Here is a 17,488-nt window from a genome sequence, read left to right on the forward strand (position 1 = left end):
GCGGTAATTCTCCGCGTGTAAAAAAAACCCGCGTGTGGGCGGATGCCTCATTCCCGAGAGAAAAACAAATGTTTGGTTTAAACCCGCAAGAAAAACCTTTACGCCCGCCACCTTTTTTTGTTTAAGGAAAAAAAAACTAAATCCAGTTTCGAAAGCATTAACCTAAATTAGCCTCTCGGCTGCAGATATTGGGCTACTTTTGGGGCTGGTGTTTGTGGGGTTGATTTGAGGGCAACAAAGGTAGTTTTGATTTCTGGACAACCCATGACGAGGGGAGTGAGTGAGTGGGGGCCGGAGCCGCTCGGAGAGCCCGAGGTCTCCGCGGGGGCGGGGGGTGGGGGGGGATTACGCTTTCTTTTTCCTTCAAAAAAAAACCCCACAGAGAGGGGAAAGGCCTTCCTCGCCGCCGCGTGGCGTTTCCCGGTCGAAGGATCCGCCGAGAGGCTCGCGCGTGACGTCAGCGGGCATCGGTGGCTCTGCGCTCCACTCGGGTTCCCTGGGTGGGTGAGTGCGACGAAGAGCGATCGACGCTCGATTGGTTGTTCGGGCGGGAGATTCGGGGCGTCCACTCGCTGCGGTGGTGTTCGGAGCGGCGGCGGCGGTGACTTTAAGCTCCCGGTGGGTGCTGGCGGGGTGTTCGCTCCCGGGGAATCCCTCCGTGCAATGCCGCGCTCCGACTCCTACTTGCCCGTGGCCCCCGGCGGCCCGGAGGAGAGCTTCTTCAGTCTGGACGATATCCTGATGACCCAGGAGAAGCTGCCCTGTCAGACCGAGACGGCGCTGCCGCGGCTCGGCTTCCTGGACAAGAGCGGCGAGGCCCCCCTCATCCCCGAGGTAAAGCTTCTATCGTGCACTTATTTCGTTGTGTACTTCGCCCACAAACTGCACAGTCACTACACTTCACTGCACCCCCCCCCCCCCCCCCCCGCCGCTGAAGACCTGCTCAGGCGTTGGATCAAAATGCAAGGATTACGATTGTAAAGAATCTTTTTTTCTTTTTCGGCGACTGCCCGCGCAAAGGAGGGGCCACTGAAGTGACTGTTGTCCGGAAAGTAACCAGGAACCTGTCACGTACGTCCTGGAAAATAATCCTGACGTTTGACTTAATAATAATAATACTTGTATTTGATATAGTGCTTTTCACGTCGGGAGGACGCCCCAAAGCGCTTCACAGAACACACTGTAAAGTGAATTGACTGTATATTTGTGGGCGAACGCGGCAGCCAATTGCGCACAGCAATGTCCCACAAACGGTCGTGGATTGAATATGACCAATTTATTATTGTTATTGGTTTTTGGAGGGATTATGATTCTGCCTGACAAGTGCGGGTTACTGTCGAAGGGCCCTGAAAGCTCATTGCTTTGCTCAGGTAGGACATCACATTACATTCTGACAGGCGGTGGAGGGGAAGCCAAGCCGGAGCCTCTCCTCACTTGACATGTCCTCAATCTGCCTCCTCCAAGCAGAGGTCACTCGCTGATTTCTCTTACCTCATACCTTAAACTTAAGACACACTTCCGATTACGATGCCACAGACTGGAGATTGAACAGCTGCTCACTCTTAAATCTGAACACAAAATCCAACTAGATTTAAATAAGTGGTTTTGCAACCTAACACCTCTGTTGCTCTGCGCCGAAGCACTGATTGTCCAGCGCCGCCTTGGGACGTCCTCTCCGTGAAAGGCGCTGTACAAATGAAATTTTGTTGTTGTTATTTACCACTCGGGTAGCTGGCATTAAAGTGAAGTCAATTGAAGAGGTACAAGTAAGGGTCCTGGCCACCTGTTTGTTTTGTACATTTGCAGTGGCATTTAAATAATCGTTTTACACTGCGTGATCTTTCATTTTGAAAAAGAACCAGCTATGCAGTAATAAATTTTGTTGTTTCATATTGGGCTTACAGAGAGCACTTTCACATCACATAACACTTGAGTTGAAGGTGAAGAAGTTAAAGCAACTTAAGTTTATATATTCAGACAAATTTTGTTTGAATGTGCATTTTCTGTAGTGTATTAGGACTAATATGCTAAGTAGATGGTTGATGAGTATGCTGTAGAGCTTGTGGTATTTGCAACACCATTCAAAATAAATTTATAAATAAGGACATGCGGGTAACCAATAGAAGATTGGTGACTGAAGTACAAATGAAAAGGTAGATTTTTAAAATATTGAATGTACAGAGAATTAAGGTTTTCAATGTGCAAAGAAAATCTTGGAACACAGAACCATGATGATTTTCACCCTCCTAAGTACGTCCTCCCTACGTGAAATAATACAAATAATAATACAGAGCATTGTCTACAACATTCAATTTCTGACTGAGTAGTTTTGTGTGTTTATTTGTTAAAAAACATTTTTTGTAAATTGATTTTTATTCATGATCTTTCCCAAGGCCACTAAAATGGAGCTACCTCTTTGGCTGGCCAAAGGACTTAGTGATCCCAAGCGCCGTATTGTCTCCGTCAGTGCCCCAAAAATATATAATGGAAGATGGCGGACAATCTTCAACGCCGATGCAAATGTCGTGGACCTGCACAAAATGGGGCCGTATTATTATGGGTTTGGGACGCAGCTGCTGAATTTTGAAAGCCCAGAGAACACGGAGATTGCTCAGACAATCTTACAGGTGAGTTCCCAGTGTGGTTCCAGTTTGTTGCAATTGAAAGTGTATTTGTCAAAGATCGATAGTTATTTTAGGTTTAACAGAGTGCCATTGATAGAGGATGCAGAAGTATGTGGTCCAACAACAGAGAAGAAAGGAAAGTTGACAGATATTTGTTCTTAGCTGCTTTCATGCAAACGTGTCTTTGTGTATGTTTATATGCAGGGTGCTGAAATACTCCCTGAAATACTTGTGTAGTATAGCTAAGTGGTAGCATTTGTGTGTCTGAGTCAGAAGGTTGTGGGTTCAAACCTCACGTCGTGACTTCGAATCACATAGTCTAAGCTGACACTTCAATGTGGTGCTAGTGGTGTGCTGCATTGTTGGAGGTGCTGTCCTTCAGATGTTAAATTGAGGTCCTGTCTGCCTGTTCAGGTGGATGTTAAAGATCTCATGGCACTGTTCGAAAAGAGAAGGGAGTTTCTCTTGGTACCCTGGCCAACAATCCCCCAAATTAAATTGGTCACTCAGTCCATGGCTGAATGTGGGATATTGCTATGCGCATTGGCTGCCACATTTCGCCCATAAAATACAGAGTCAAATTCCACTTCATAGTGTAGACTGTACTGACAGACGTCTCAAAGCGCTTCACAGAATATTCTGTAAAGTGAATTGACTGTACATTTGTGGGTGAAACGCAGCAGCCAATTGCACACAGCAGTGTCCCAGAAACAGTGGTGGATTGAAGTGACCAAATTTATTAATGTTTTTTTTCTTGAGGGAGTATTATCAGGCGTGTGGAGTAAGGAAACTTGCCCAAGGTTTCGTCCTGCCAGGAATTGAACCCATGTCTCTCACTTGCGAGGCGAGTGCTGTAACCACTGAGCTATAGAACTCCTAGATTCCCTAAAGTCTAGGCTAACAATCCAGTGCTGGATTAATACATGTGCTGATATTGAATGAGACATTAAAGTGAGATTGTGTCTATCTTCTTTTAGATGGGTATTGAATGTCACATGGCAATGTCTGAGGGAGGGAGATTCTCCCAATGTTAATTGACCATTAATTTCGTGGCGGTTTGTAGGTCTTTGCTGGCAGACATGGCGTTTATGTTTGCTGCGAAAACAGTGACTGCGCCAGACAATAATTGTGAGGAGCTTTGCTGTAATTCAAAATGCATTATAAAAATGCTAGTCCTTTATAAACCATTGTCGATGTGATAATTATGAGTCCAGTGAAAAACATACCTTTCACAATTTTAAGCGATGCGACTGAAAATTAACAGTCTAACCTCCACAACAACAACAACAACAAGAAGATTACATTTGTATAGCGTCTTTCACGTCGGGAGGACGTCCCAAGGCACTGGACAGAGTACAGCATTTCAGACCCGAGCTGGGGTTGGGGGGGTAAGGGAGGGGAGGGGAAGGGGGCCTGGCCAATGGCATGGTCGAAGAGGAAGGTCTTGAGGCGGGACTTGATGGAGGCTAAGGAGGGGGCGAGGCGGAGTGACTGGGGGATGGAATTCCAGAGGTTGGGGCTGAAGGCTGAAGGCTCTCCCGCCAATGGTGGGATGGGTGAGTCGGGGGACGTGGAGCAGCCAGAGCCTCTAGTCAAAATAATACAGTACAGAGCTTAGCACTGTCAGTATAGACTAATTATGTGATTGAAAAATGAGATGAAGTTCAGAGCAATTAGGGTTCTGGTTCTTTGAAGTCTGTAGTGTTAGGTAATCTACTAATTCAACAGAAGATGCTGCTGCTTGGAATAAAAAAAATGCTGGTGACATTCAAAGGATTTGGACTGTTTAAGTAGATGAACTAAGGAATGTCTAATTAATTATAATGTGTATGAAACTGATATTGTATATTTGAACGAGTAACATATATTGGAACAGCAAATGTACCCAATAACTGTTGTCCCTTTAGCATGGGGTTGGCTGTGATTATTGAACAGTAATTGAAAGTGTACAGTCCTTACAGTATATTCTGTGAAGCGCTTTGAGACTTCTAGAAGACGTGAAAAGCGCTTATCAAATGCAAGGATTATTATTATTATGATGACGATGAAGCCTATTAAAATGGTTATTCTTTTATTGGAAAGTACCTTGAGGGCATTTGATTTTGAGGCAAACCAAGCTGCTCTTTCAAATCTGTGTTTCTGTAAAGTTTTCCTAAGTTGTTTGTTTTTCACACAGACATTTGTTAGTCGCTTTCGTCGCATCATGGATTCTTCCCAGAACGCGTATAATGAGGACACGTCGGTGCTGGTGGCCCATTTGGATGAGCTGGAGCGGGGGTTGTTCCACGCTGGACAGAAGAGTTTGAATGACTTCCAAAGCTGGGAGAAGGGGAAGGCTGTCCAGATCACCACCTCCCACCTGGTTCAGAGCTATGGCAAAAGGAAGTTTTCAGAAATGGACAGCTGAAATGAAACCGCATGGGACAAACTGGAGGGAACAATCACAATCTTGTGACATTAGGCAGCAGTTCTGTCTGAACAATTAACCCCAATCTACCAGTCAGAAGCCAGCACATTTACCTACTGGACAATGGCCAACAGTACAAATGCTTGGCCAGGTGTGCATTGCACTCACTGCATTGTTCCTGCATGTTGAAAACCTGCTTCTGAAGGCTTTTTACGAACCTATGTATTTATTCTGATTCAGTGATTTTCATTATGCTGACTCCTTGCGTGCTCCTAATGCACAACTTGGAGCCTCTTCAACCAAGATATGAGACTGTTCTCCATTTTTAATTCTTTGTTACATCCCAAAATTACTGTGCTTCTATTTGAAGTCAAAGAACGGCGAATGGTACTGACTACGTGTCATAACAATACACTGTCTCTTTTTAATTCTTCTTGACAAAACATTTATTGGAAGATTGTAACTCTGTTTCTCACTTTTAAGTCAAACTGTCTGGTATTTTATTTAAACTAGTCCAGCACAAGAGATTGTCCAATTTCTCTAGTGATAGAAGATTGAACTCAAGTGTCAAAAGCTTTCATCCCACACTTGATTGATATTCAAACAGCCTGCTTTCATCTCTTGTGCTCAATTGAAACTAAGAAGTATAGGGTGCTTTGCTCTGGAGGAGGAGAGAGATGGCCTATTTAATTAGCACATCTGAGCGCACTACATATAAGTGGAGGTTGACGCTCCTAATTGGCCTCTCTACAAGTAGGAAGGAGGAGTGACTGGAAGGCAGCAATGGGATGTAAGCGAAGCAGACAAATCGTTAACTTGTTTGTGTCATCATAAACAGGTTCATTGAGTCTAACTTCAATTCTGTGCTTCCTTACAATGTGCCTTCATTTTCTTGTTGGCATTGAGCAGAGATTAGTGTTGCCTGGCAACTCAAATAGATTGAGGCTTTACTTTCAGCTGGTCTGTAGGGTTGAAGCCAGGGCCAACTAGTATTTCAGTGTGTCTGTAGCAGCTAAACTTTAGAAATTCTCAACTGGGTTGTTGCATGGCAGTGATACTAGTTCAGGAAGTTAGTACGTGTGCATTAGTTCCGTTATTTGTTTTGATGAAGTGCAGTGTTTTAAGTTGGTGTCTAAAAGGAATCTGGTCGACTCCAACTCCTTGACTTGTAGCAATCTCTGCTGCAGGTTGGCCCCAAACTGGTTGAACTTTACGTTTAAAATGGATTCCATATGATGAATGTAATACCTCCACTTTCCCACTGAGGGCAACAGAGGTACAATTTCAGAGGCTGCTCTGCTTCAGTCCAGTCTGGTGATATTGATGATCAGAAAAAAATGTAGGGCAATGGAAATGTAAATTTGGGGTTTCAATTATTCATTGGTTTTAACATGCTTGGTTCTGGTTGTCATAGACTGATCCATGTGGTAGTCTCCCAGTTGAGTATTTGGATGTGAAACTGAATTGTGTTATTTTAAAGCCTTTATGCTTCTTGCCAAAGTTTAATGCACTTCATGTTGAAGTCAGGATGGTTGTGAGTATGACAAGAATTTCATCTAATTCAAGAGCTTCTGATGATATAAACAGCAGAAGCAAAGCTTAATGTTTGAGGCTAAAGCTTACCGTAAATCCATTTATAACGCAAGCATCTATCCTTTAAATAAAATAAATGTAACTTTTAATAATTTTATTGTGTAATCTGGCTCAGATTTTGCACATAGACCATTCTGTCCATTTGATCTGTTTTATTTTTAAAGATTTGAATCTATCTGATTTTAATCTGCTTTTAATATTTTGAGTGGCTTAACATTTTTCATGTAATGTGATGTTCTATGATAATACCACTAAACAGCTTAGTGTTTCACATATCTAGGTCATTCTGGAATTCCTGTTTTTCCACCACGACCTGGGTTTTGATACCAGACATGTATCGCAGTTAACTTTGACATCTTTCAGTAGAATAATTCCCTCTGTATCTGTCTGTATCTGTTTTGGTTTTTAAATTGCTCTACTGAATTCTGGTCATTTTGGAGTGAAAGCAAAGGAATAAGTGGAACCTCGGTCATCTTGACACTCTGGCCCATTCACAAGGTTTCTGTAGTTTTGTGCACTTCGTGCATGGACAGCGTTTTCACTCTGCAGTGCATGAATATGGGAAAGATTGACGAGATACTTAACCAATTCTTATAATGTGATAGAAATAAACAGTTTTAATAGCTCTATTTATGTGTCCAGTACATGGTGTCCAATTATGCAGCATGGAGAGGTCATGTATGGCTAATCTCATTTCTCCCCTTCCTCTATTTAATATTCCAAAACACAGTTGAACCCTGTGTTCACACAATCTTTGGCAGAAACGGATTAGCTAGATACCTTCATTGATTCTTATTAGTCAGCCTTTTGAGTAGCAGAGAGAGGGTGTTGGGGGGATAGGTAGCCAACAGCTCGGTCAAAAACATGGGTCTTAAGGTAGACTTTGAAGGCAAGGATGTCGATCGGGTGAGGCCATGGGAGCATTTGAAAGTTATGATGAATTTGAATCTTGATCTTGAATTTGATCCACTTGGAGTGGGGAACCAGTGGAGCCAATTAAAGGTAGAGTTGATGGGTTTGTGGAATCCTGGTGCGGGAGAGGTGCAGAGTTCTGGACAGTCTACTGATTGAGTAGATTGGGGATCGGGAGTCTGGCGAAAAGGGAGTTGCGATAATCGTGCCTGGACATAATGAAGGTGGGGTGAGAGTCTCAGCAACTTGAGGAGAGAAGTCATGATGTAGGAGGGTCATATTGAGTAGGTGAGGGAAAGCCAAGTGGGTGAGAGCTTAGATGCAACAATCAGATGTAGGGAGTTGAACAAGACTCCAAATTCCACAATACAATTTGTGCTTGTATAGCGTCTTTCACGTTGTGAGGACTTCCCAAAGTGCTTGACAATCCTGACTTGGGCACCAGAGTTGAGAGTAGGAGCTGAGGGGGGAAAGAGGACCAAAACCACGATCATAAAGGTACCTTGAACGAGGGGGAGAGAGGAAGTACTTGAGATGAATGAGCATCCATGCAGCTCTATGCAGACAGTGCCTGAGGGGAGAAAGTTTTGATTGGAGCCAAGCGGGAGAGCCTCAGTCCTATTAACGTTAACCTGTAGAATGTTAGAATTACATGGAATGGATAAAAGCCATTCAGTCCAGGTGATGTTTATACTCTATATGAGCCTCTTTCCCACCACAACCACACAGCTATGCAATTTCAAATGCATCCAACCAAGCCACTATTAATCTTACTTGTCTATCTTTCTCAATATGTCAGTCTTTCTTTCTGTTCATTTTTTCTCTCCACTTGGCACTCTCACCTATTTTACTGTAAGTTCTGCTCTTCGTTATTTTGAAATCACTATCTGTTTTTGTGTCTTTTCCTCTTCCCCATTCTTTTCTCTGTCTCTTACCTGGTGTTCTCTGCCTTTTCTCTGTGTTCCTACGCCTTGGGACGTCCTCCCGACGTGAAAGGCGCTCTATAAATGCAATCTTGTTGTTGTGTTCCTATGTTTGTCTGTCAGTCTGCCTCCTCTCTGACCTTGATGATTTTGAACCGATTTCTGTCCAGTTTTGACATTCACATTAAGCAAAGGGACCCCGAGGGTTACCAGTGCTTCGATGGTTGGTCATTTTTCTCAGTGTGAGGTGCAGGATGTTTAATGGTACTACATTTTAATTGAATTTGACATGTGAGTTTGTCTCTGCAGAAAACAATCGACTTGGATCACATGATTCATTTCCAAACAGAGGTCATTTTTCTCGATCAAAATAACTGGGCGGGATTTAGATTTTCTGGTAAATCAATTTCAAATTCCTCTACTGCAGTGCCTTGGCGTTAACGTTGTTTTGATTTTGGGTACAGTCAAAATCAAATCAAAAGTGCATCATTTTACAACAAATAGCCTTCTTTTCCAGGCTTTACTATTGGGACATACAGAGAGTATTCGAGAGGAAAGATTATTATGATTGGCCACATTATGTAGTTTTCTAAACATTTATTTGACTTTTCTAATTGCAAAGTGAACATTTATGAATGATCAAAACTCAAATAGCCCTGTTTCTAGACGGTGTTCCTTTCTCTCCTGAGTGTTTGGCAGAGGAAGTATTGAATGTGAACACTGACAGTTGATCAATTTGAAATTGGAGGCAAGAAGGTGCATTAAATGCACTGGAGAGAAGAAGAATAATCCTTGCATCTGATATGGTGCTTTATCACATCTTCTAGACGGATCAAAGCGCTTCACAGAATATACTGCAAAGTGAATTGACCACAATAGAAGTAAATAGAGCTGGCTAAAAAGGAAGAGATGGACGTGGATGCATTGAGGAAAGAACTACCTCATTTATCCCATCCTTGTAACACGCTCCACTGCAACACCACTCCACTATTTGGCCTTCATTTTAAAAGCATCAGTTCTAACACTGTTGTACCACATCCTCATTATAAAGCTCATGTTTGTAACAGACTGCAATGCACCATGCCCTCATTAAAAAGTCTCTCAAATTTTAATTAACATTGTTGCATCCTGTCCCCATTATGTCTGAGTTATCATACATCCCATGCTACCGTGAAGTTCTCTGGTAGTTTATCATGAATAGAAACTTTGTACATCCCATGAGCAGTAGGTTGGATGGTAGAGTCATTCTGGGCCGCTCTCACATGTAGCAACAATAGAGAGAGGAGACACAGAGACACACACAAATAAGTATTGTACACATTTGACCATTATGATTTTTTTTCACCAGTGATTCTTGAAAGCGCTCTGAAACGCTACCCTGTGTGAAGGGCGTTATATAAATGCAAGTTGTTATTGTTGAAAGTGATCCATTTAAGATTTGTCTGGTTGAATTAATGGTGCTGTAGTGGTGATAAGAACATAAGAATTAGGAGCAGGAGTAGGCCATTCGGCCCTTCGTGCCTACTCCGCCATTCAATAAGATCATAGTTGATCTTCTCACCTAACTCTGATTCCCTGCCCTATCCCCTAATCCCTCTATTTTTTCAAGAATCTATCAGTCTCAGCCTTGAAAATGTTCAAGGAATGAGCATCTATAGTCTTCTGGGGGAGTGAATTCCATAAGTTCACTACCCTCTGAGTGAAGAAATGTTTCCTCAACTCTGTTCTAAAAGGCTGACCCTTAATTTTAAGACTGTGACCCCTGGTTATAGATTCTCCTACCAGGGAAACAGTCCCTCTGTGTCTACTTTATCAGCCCTTTAAGAATCTTATAAGTTTCAATAAGATCTCCCCTAATTCTTCTGAACTCTAGAGAATACAGCTCTGGTTTATTCAGACTATCCTCATAGGTCAGTCCCCTCATCCCAGGAACTAACCGAGTGAATCTACGCTGCACCCCCTCGAGGGCAAGTATGTCCTTTTTTAAATAAGGAGCCCAAAGGAGATGTTTTGATCATGGTGATGCTTTTCCAATTGAACACAATAGAAGGAATCTGAAACTCCTAATTTTACAAGGCTTAAAACAATTGCCTTAACATTTTAGATTGTTTTTCATAATTCTTAAATTCAGTGTTAATTGTAAGCCGATTTTCTGCAATACCGATAAAAGACTAGAAAATTGGCTTCAAATTAAGACTCTTCCAAAGTTCCACTAACTGTTAGAGAGTCTTAAGCTAAAGACATGAAGTATTTGGGATCCCTGGTGTGTCCAGCTTAAAAGCCTGTTATTTGTGGCAAAAAATAACTAGCGCTCTGCCACAAGATGACATTAACAAATTGAATACACTAAGAATAAGCTATACATTTACATTTATATAGTGCATTTCACATCGGGAGGATGTCCCAAAGTTTTTAACAGTACTGGCTTGGCACCCGAGCTGTGGGTGGGAGCCACAAGGTAGATCTTGAGACATACCATGAATAAGTTGAAGGAGAGAGCGAGTTGGAAGGACATTCCAGAGTGTGGGGATGGATAGGCTGAAAGCCCATCTGCTCATGGTGGGGCAGGTAGGGTGGAAGATATGAAGCAGGCCAGTGCTCACTAAACAAAGGGAGCTGTTGGGTCTGTAGGGTTTGAAGAGGCCACTGAGGTAGGGTGGGGTGAGACCATGGAGGGATTTAAAGGTGAGAACAAGGATCTTGAAGTCAATTCACTGGGGGATGGGGAACCAATGGGGATACCAGCGAGGATGGGGTAATAGGCTGGTGTGGGAAAGGACACAGGCTGCAGAGCTCTGGATTGTCTGCAAACTTGAGTATAGAGAGCTAAGGAGTCTGGCGAGCAAATCATTGAAGTAATCAAGCCTGGAGATGATCAATGCATAGACGAGGGTCTTGGCAGTCCGAGGGGAGATGTGGTGGATACAAACAATATTTCGGAGGTGGGGCAAAGCTGAGCACGGATGTGGGGTTAAGGAATAGTTGAGTCAAATAAGTGTGCATCCATCCAAGTTGCTGTTTGCATCTGAAACAAATAACAATTTTCATTTACGTAGTGCCCCTCACGCACAGTAGCATCCCAGAGTGGTGGTGGTGGTGGCGGCGGAGCACGATGCTGAGCTGGGGGGAGAGGGGAGGTGACCCCCCCCCCACTAATAATAATGCGTAGGCACTGATGGGGAACCAAGCAGGAGAGCATCAGTCTTGTTGCTATACAACTGAATAAATATTAAATTCTATATATTAACCAGTTTAATTTCTGTACATGTGAACTTGAAAATTAGACTTAGGCTTGAGAAGTCCAAATAGACCCTTGGTTTTAAGTTACCAAGTCTTGCAGTTATTATAGATAAAACAGTGAGATGAGACCAAAAACAGTAAACTGTTAAATGAAAATGTCACCACTGACCAAATTGCTAGGCATTCTGAGGATATCAAATCTGACCATTGAAGCTGGTTAAAAAGAACAGATTGATGTAAAGAAGCTCTATAAGACAACTATTTTTGTAGACTGTGCCTCCACCTTGCCCCTCCTTCCCCATCTTCAGCTCATGCCTGAAGACCTTCTCTTTGACCGTGCCTACGGTCATTGACCCCTTCCCCCCGGTTCGGCGTCATGCTCCACCACTATCAAGTGCTCTGGTTTGCTACCCTGCATGAGCAGTACTGTATAAATACAAGTTGTTGTTGTTGCTGGTGTTTGCATTTTCAGAACCTGACTGCACGACGTGGCACTTGGTTTGAATGGAATGCTTGATGTTAAACATTCACGAGTGTTGCTCATTCCCAGTCTTGCTAATACTAGATGACTGTAATGTATTTGGGTTTGAATGTCACTCTCTTCTCAGCTGCAGTCCTTCAGCTTCAAGTAGAAAAGTAATAGCAGGCATTCTGATCTTAAGAGGTTTTGGCATCTACCAATGGTTGGAGGACCTTGTTCAAGAATAAGAGCTGTTATGAGGATGCCATGGATGTCACGTAGATGAGGAAAACATTTTGGGGGTGGGGGGATGGATGTTTCCAATTAAAACACTAACCATATCACTGTTAGGACTTGTGTTGAAATCTAGGCCAAACTGATGGGATAAACATTTTTTTCTCTGATGCCTGCATGAAACGATTTCAAGCAGCACAGCACAACTCTACAGGCAATTTTGCTCCATTAAGCAACTCAACTCAGAGAGGACCCAACAACAGCAACAAATTACATTTGTAAAGTGCCTTTCATTGTCACAAGGACGTCCCAAGGCGCTGATATAATTGACGTGGAGGGGAACATGGGAGAGTAGATAGTTATAAGATAAGTAGCAGTGTGAATAGTGGTATCCCAATGATGGTGTCACCACATTAGTGATATCCCAACGATGGTGTCATCAGTCGTGTTGAAATAAGGGTGTGGAATGAATTTGCATTGGGATTGTCCCGATGATGGCATGTACTGACATCACAACAGCAATATTTGGAATGTTTAAAACTAAATTGTTTTAAATTCATCCCCCTCCAATATTAACTCCTTTCATTGAGACACTAACACATAGACTTATCACCCAAATAACCATGTGTGAGCCCAGTCAGTCAATGTAGTAAGTTCTTTGATCATAGGAGCATCACGGTCAAGTCTGATCCTGTCTTAACGTGATGTGCACATACATACTTTCCACATGACAATTGATACTAATCAGAGGCTGGAATCCCTCATGGCCTTAAGGCTAAGACCAGAAGTTAATGTTAAATTGTTAAAAGTGTTACATTCTGTTTTAATTCAGAAGTCAGTTTTCTGCGATGCCCAAATTAACTGGCTTCCAAATTAAAACTCAATTTGACAATTTACTAAAAATGTTGGATCATAAATTTTAATAGGTCTGACAACGAGGAATTTAAGCCTTTGATGTAGAACCTCGTTGAGTTTTCCCCTCACAAGCACAAAGTAGCTTCTACCTTCACTCTGGTTAAAATCAGCTAATTTAGTACAGTAAATACCAGCATTAAACCTGGAATATCTCAATTATAGTGTGTAATGATCAGTCAACAGTGGTAGGTAATTATGTCCCAATGGCAGTATTTATATTCATATTCCATTGCTAGTTTAGTATCTGGTAATGTTGATGTATGATTGTGTGTAACAATATCCCAAAGGCAGTCTCTAATAATATCCCAATGGTAGTGTACTGTGATATCCGTTGGCAGTATGCAATGCACAGTGTACACAGGGATCTCCACAATGGTGTATTTATGTGTCCTTTCTGTCCATCTGTGACCTGGACTCCTTCTGTCTCCTCATCCTCCTCGACTTCTCTGCTGCCTTTGACACTGAGGACCACTCTATCCTCTTCCGCTGCCTCGCCTCTCACCTTAACCTTCAATGATCTGTCCTTGAATGGTTCAGATCCTATCTCTCACCCCGGCTCCACTTTGTCTTCACAAATGGCTTCTCCTTCATCCCCCTGCACCTCCTTGTGCGGTGTTCCTCAGGGCTCGTCCTCTCCTCTTCAACCTGTACAAGCTCCCTCTTGGTTACATCATCCGCAGACATGGGGTCAACTTCCACATGTACGCGGATGACACCCAACTATATCTCTCTGCCTCCACCATTGACCCGAAGATCACTGACGTCCTGACAAGTCTTGGTTGAGAGCCAACTTTCTACAGTTGAACGTCAGCAAAAGTGAGGCTCTCCTGATTAGCTCTCGCCAACGCCTCCTTACCTCATGCACTGGCAGCATTTGGATCCACCTCACAGAGCCAGTCAGGAACTAGGCAACTTATTCGATCCTCAACTGGTCTTTCTCTCTCACATCTGTGCCATGATCCGCTCTACCTTCCCCCACCTCTGCAACATTGCCCGACTCCACCACTGCCTCCCCTCCCACCCTCTCTCTACCCGCCCTGACCCCAACTTCCCCCACCCCCCCCCCACCCCCCCCAACTCCCCAGGTCCAAATCCAGGTAATTTTGAATTGTGTAGTGACATTCCAATGGCTCTATGTATAGTGATCTCCCAATGTGAATGAAATGGTTTGAAGTGTCAGCATGTGTAGTGATATCCCAATGGCAGTGTGAGTCAATGAGTTAACAGAAATATTCCCTTATCAGGTATTTGCATATGTGGGACTGAGTGTGCATTCCAGTTGCAGTCATGATGATGTGTCCTTCTGCTTATCCTCTGCTGATTGTCTTTTGCAGCTTTTGGGCAGAGTTGTCCTTTCAAGGTTAGATAAACAGGGTCCATAGTTAGGCAAGAACTATGATGAGCATTCGGATGTACAGTTCAATCAATTAGTGACAGTACAGCTGTTATGCCGATAATCTCTGACATTAATACACTCAGCATTGAACTGAATCACAACCTCTTTTGCCTGGGTTTGTTTTCACGTACATTCGATACACTCTTGCTTTATATTGAACCTTCAACCAAATCCAGTAAGGAAGAACATGTATTAAACAGTGGGTTTATTTGTTTTTTTAGAAAGTTTGATTTGTACAATGCTCATTCAGAAATGTAGCCTAATAATAACAATAAGTAATAATCCTTGCATTTGATTTAGCACCTTTTATGTCTGGAGGATGCCTCAGAACGCTTCAGAGTGAATGTAATGTGATGACTGTTTTATAGGCAAACATATCACAGTGAACGTTTTTGCCAACTGTTGAAAGCATTCCTGCGCTTTGCAAGCAGTACAGACTTGCGATCATCGGCATTCTCATGGCATTTCCGCTCTCCAATTTCCGCATCACAAAAGTCGGCACAATTCTTAGCGCTCATAATAATGTGCATCCATTCCTTAGGGCGCAAACCTCCCCTCATCTCTACCCGACATGCACATGTGGAATATTTGCCAGTCTGAATGAGTCCCTTGAACCCTCCATTATGCACTACTGTCCTCCCTACTGCAAAGCACTGTGGTGGAGTAATGAGATTTTATTCTGTGTGAAGGTGCGTTATATAAATGCAAGTTGTTGTTGAGAAATGCATAGTCTCTGCCTAAAGCTGGAGAAACCCCCATTTGTTTACACTTCCAGCAGCCTCTCACCCCTCATCGCCTTCTATGGAACCAAACAACCTAAGAAAATGGAGGAGCTAAATATAATAATAATAATCCTTACATTTGATATTACGCCTCATCAGATCATTGCGACATCTCAAAGCGCTTCACAGCATATACTGTAAAGTGGATTAACTGTATATTTTGTGGGCAAAACGCGGCAGCCAATTGCACACAGCAGTGTTCTGCAAACAGTCGTGGATTGAGTAATCAAATTTTTAAATTATGTATAGCTGTGTGTATGTATTTATAGATAGAGAGAGTGATAGAGAGAGAGATGTATACAAGTGTGTGTGTGTAGACATAGATAGATAGATAGTCAGCCAGCCAGCCAAGGGAAATAGGACAAAAGAAATGACATTTTGTAAAATGCAGGAATCTCTGAGAGAAACACAGGAAAAAAAGGGAATTTGTGAAAGATATACTGCTGATTCTATTAGCGGATCAGTTATTTAAACATTTTCTAGATCAGGCTTTTAATTATTCATACTCAGTCACTGAGGGTATGGGCAGACCTGCAGCTGTCTGAGGTAGAAGTGCCCCAAAGGTGTAATTATAGTGCATTTGCTGTCAAATTGCAAAAAAAATCATAAAAAGTATTACCTCTTGTATGTCCTAATTCTGCACCTCTGTAGAGCTGTTAGTAACCAGTTCTACACAGTGAAGGGCCATTAGAACCTAGTTTAGATGTAAGCATTTCATTGTGACAGCAAACCAGCTTGCTATTCTTTCACCTGCCGTTCATAGCCAGACTTACACTTGAAGTATGCAATGCAAGCCTGAAGTTCTTAGCCAGATACTATATATTACAGGGAAGGGCTTTGCCGTTGGCAACGGGCAATCATGCTCAGATTTGCACTGAAGCCCATTGTACCAGTAATGACTGGCATTTTTTGTCATTTTGATGTTATGGCTGCATGTCTTAATAATTAATAATCCTTGCATTTGATATTGCGCCTTATCACATCATTCAGATGCCTCAAAGCGCTTCACAGAATACACTATAAAGACAATTGTGAGAATTTATGGGCGAAACGTAGCAGACAATTGAGCACAGCTGTGTTCCTCAAAATTGAGTGACCTAATTTAGTCATTTATTTATTTTGGAGGGATTATTACCCCCGGAAAGTGATCCACCAATCGACTAATTACCAGGATCCTATTTACTGCCAGGTAAACAGAGATACGTGGAGAAAGAAAACTTGCCCAACTTTTCGTCCTGCCCGAGAATCGAACCCGGGTCCTCTCGCTTGTGAGGCGAGGGCGCTACCACCTGTTTTATGGAACTCCACAACTGCCATTTGAGATCTAATGACTCATCAGAGAGTCATCAGAGATGGTTGTTCCTGGCTCAATTTGGACTCAGATAAATTGTGGAATGATTTTCATAACAATAATAATCCTTGAATTTTGACATAGCGCCTTATCATGTCATTTAGCCGTCTCAAAGCTCTTCACAGAATACACAATAAAATATTTTCGCTGTTAAATATACAACTGTTATGGAGATCTGTATCTCCGTGGTTAGAGCACTTGCCTTGCAAGCGAGAGACCTGGCTTCAATTCCCGGTAGGACAAATCCTTGGGCAAGTTTCCTTACACCACACGCCTGATATATAACAAAAACACAATAATAATTTGGTCACTCAATCCATGACTGTTTGTGGGACACTGCTGAGTGCAATTGGCTGCCGGATTTCGGCCACAAATATAAATCAATTAACTTTGCAGTATATTCTGTGTATATGTATGTGTATATATACATACATAAATATGGCTGAGATATATATTATATATATTTATATGCCTAACTAACCACTCTAGATAACTCATCATCTTTTCCCTTAGAGTGATGAGTTATCAAGAGTTTACTGTAATAGATAGCGAGCTGTCATTTTTGTAGCACCTTATTGTGTTGAAATTTTTTGAAGCACTTCATCTGTAATGACTGTCAAGTGTAGATCATTTTTGTAGTGAATGCACCAG

The 17,488-nt window shown here is 42.5% G+C and overlaps 1 protein-coding gene across 1 annotated transcript; it reads left to right on the forward strand.

Annotated features, from left to right (window-relative positions):
• Window positions 1-580: 580 nt before the first annotated feature.
• On the forward strand, window positions 581-7,251 carry gins3 (GINS complex subunit 3). The gene is made up of 3 exons (XM_007904656.2): window positions 581-834; window positions 2,394-2,627; window positions 4,801-7,251. The coding sequence occupies exons 1-3, from the start codon at window positions 664-666 to the stop codon at window positions 5,029-5,031; spliced, it is 636 nt and encodes a 211-aa protein (XP_007902847.2). The 5' UTR covers window positions 581-663; the 3' UTR covers window positions 5,032-7,251.
• Window positions 7,252-17,488: the final 10,237 nt, after the last annotated feature.

The sequence above is a fragment of the Callorhinchus milii genome, unplaced genomic scaffold (assembly GCF_018977255.1).
Source record: "Callorhinchus milii isolate IMCB2004 unplaced genomic scaffold, IMCB_Cmil_1.0 Scaffold14, whole genome shotgun sequence".
In the NCBI taxonomy this organism is placed as follows: Eukaryota; Metazoa; Chordata; class Chondrichthyes; order Chimaeriformes; family Callorhinchidae; genus Callorhinchus; species Callorhinchus milii.

Bases quoted from the DNA above. Each gene is read 5' to 3' on its own strand.
- gins3 (XM_007904656.2), top strand. From the start codon at position 664: ATGCCGCGCTCCGACTCCTACTTGCCCGTGGCCCCCGGCGGCCCGGAG. The intron at 835-2,393 runs GTAAAGCTTCTA...ATCTTTCCCAAG, and splicing joins AGGCCCCCCTCATCCCCGAG to GCCACTAAAATGGAGCTACC. The intron at 2,628-4,800 runs GTGAGTTCCCAG...TTTTTCACACAG, and splicing joins TTGCTCAGACAATCTTACAG to ACATTTGTTAGTCGCTTTCG.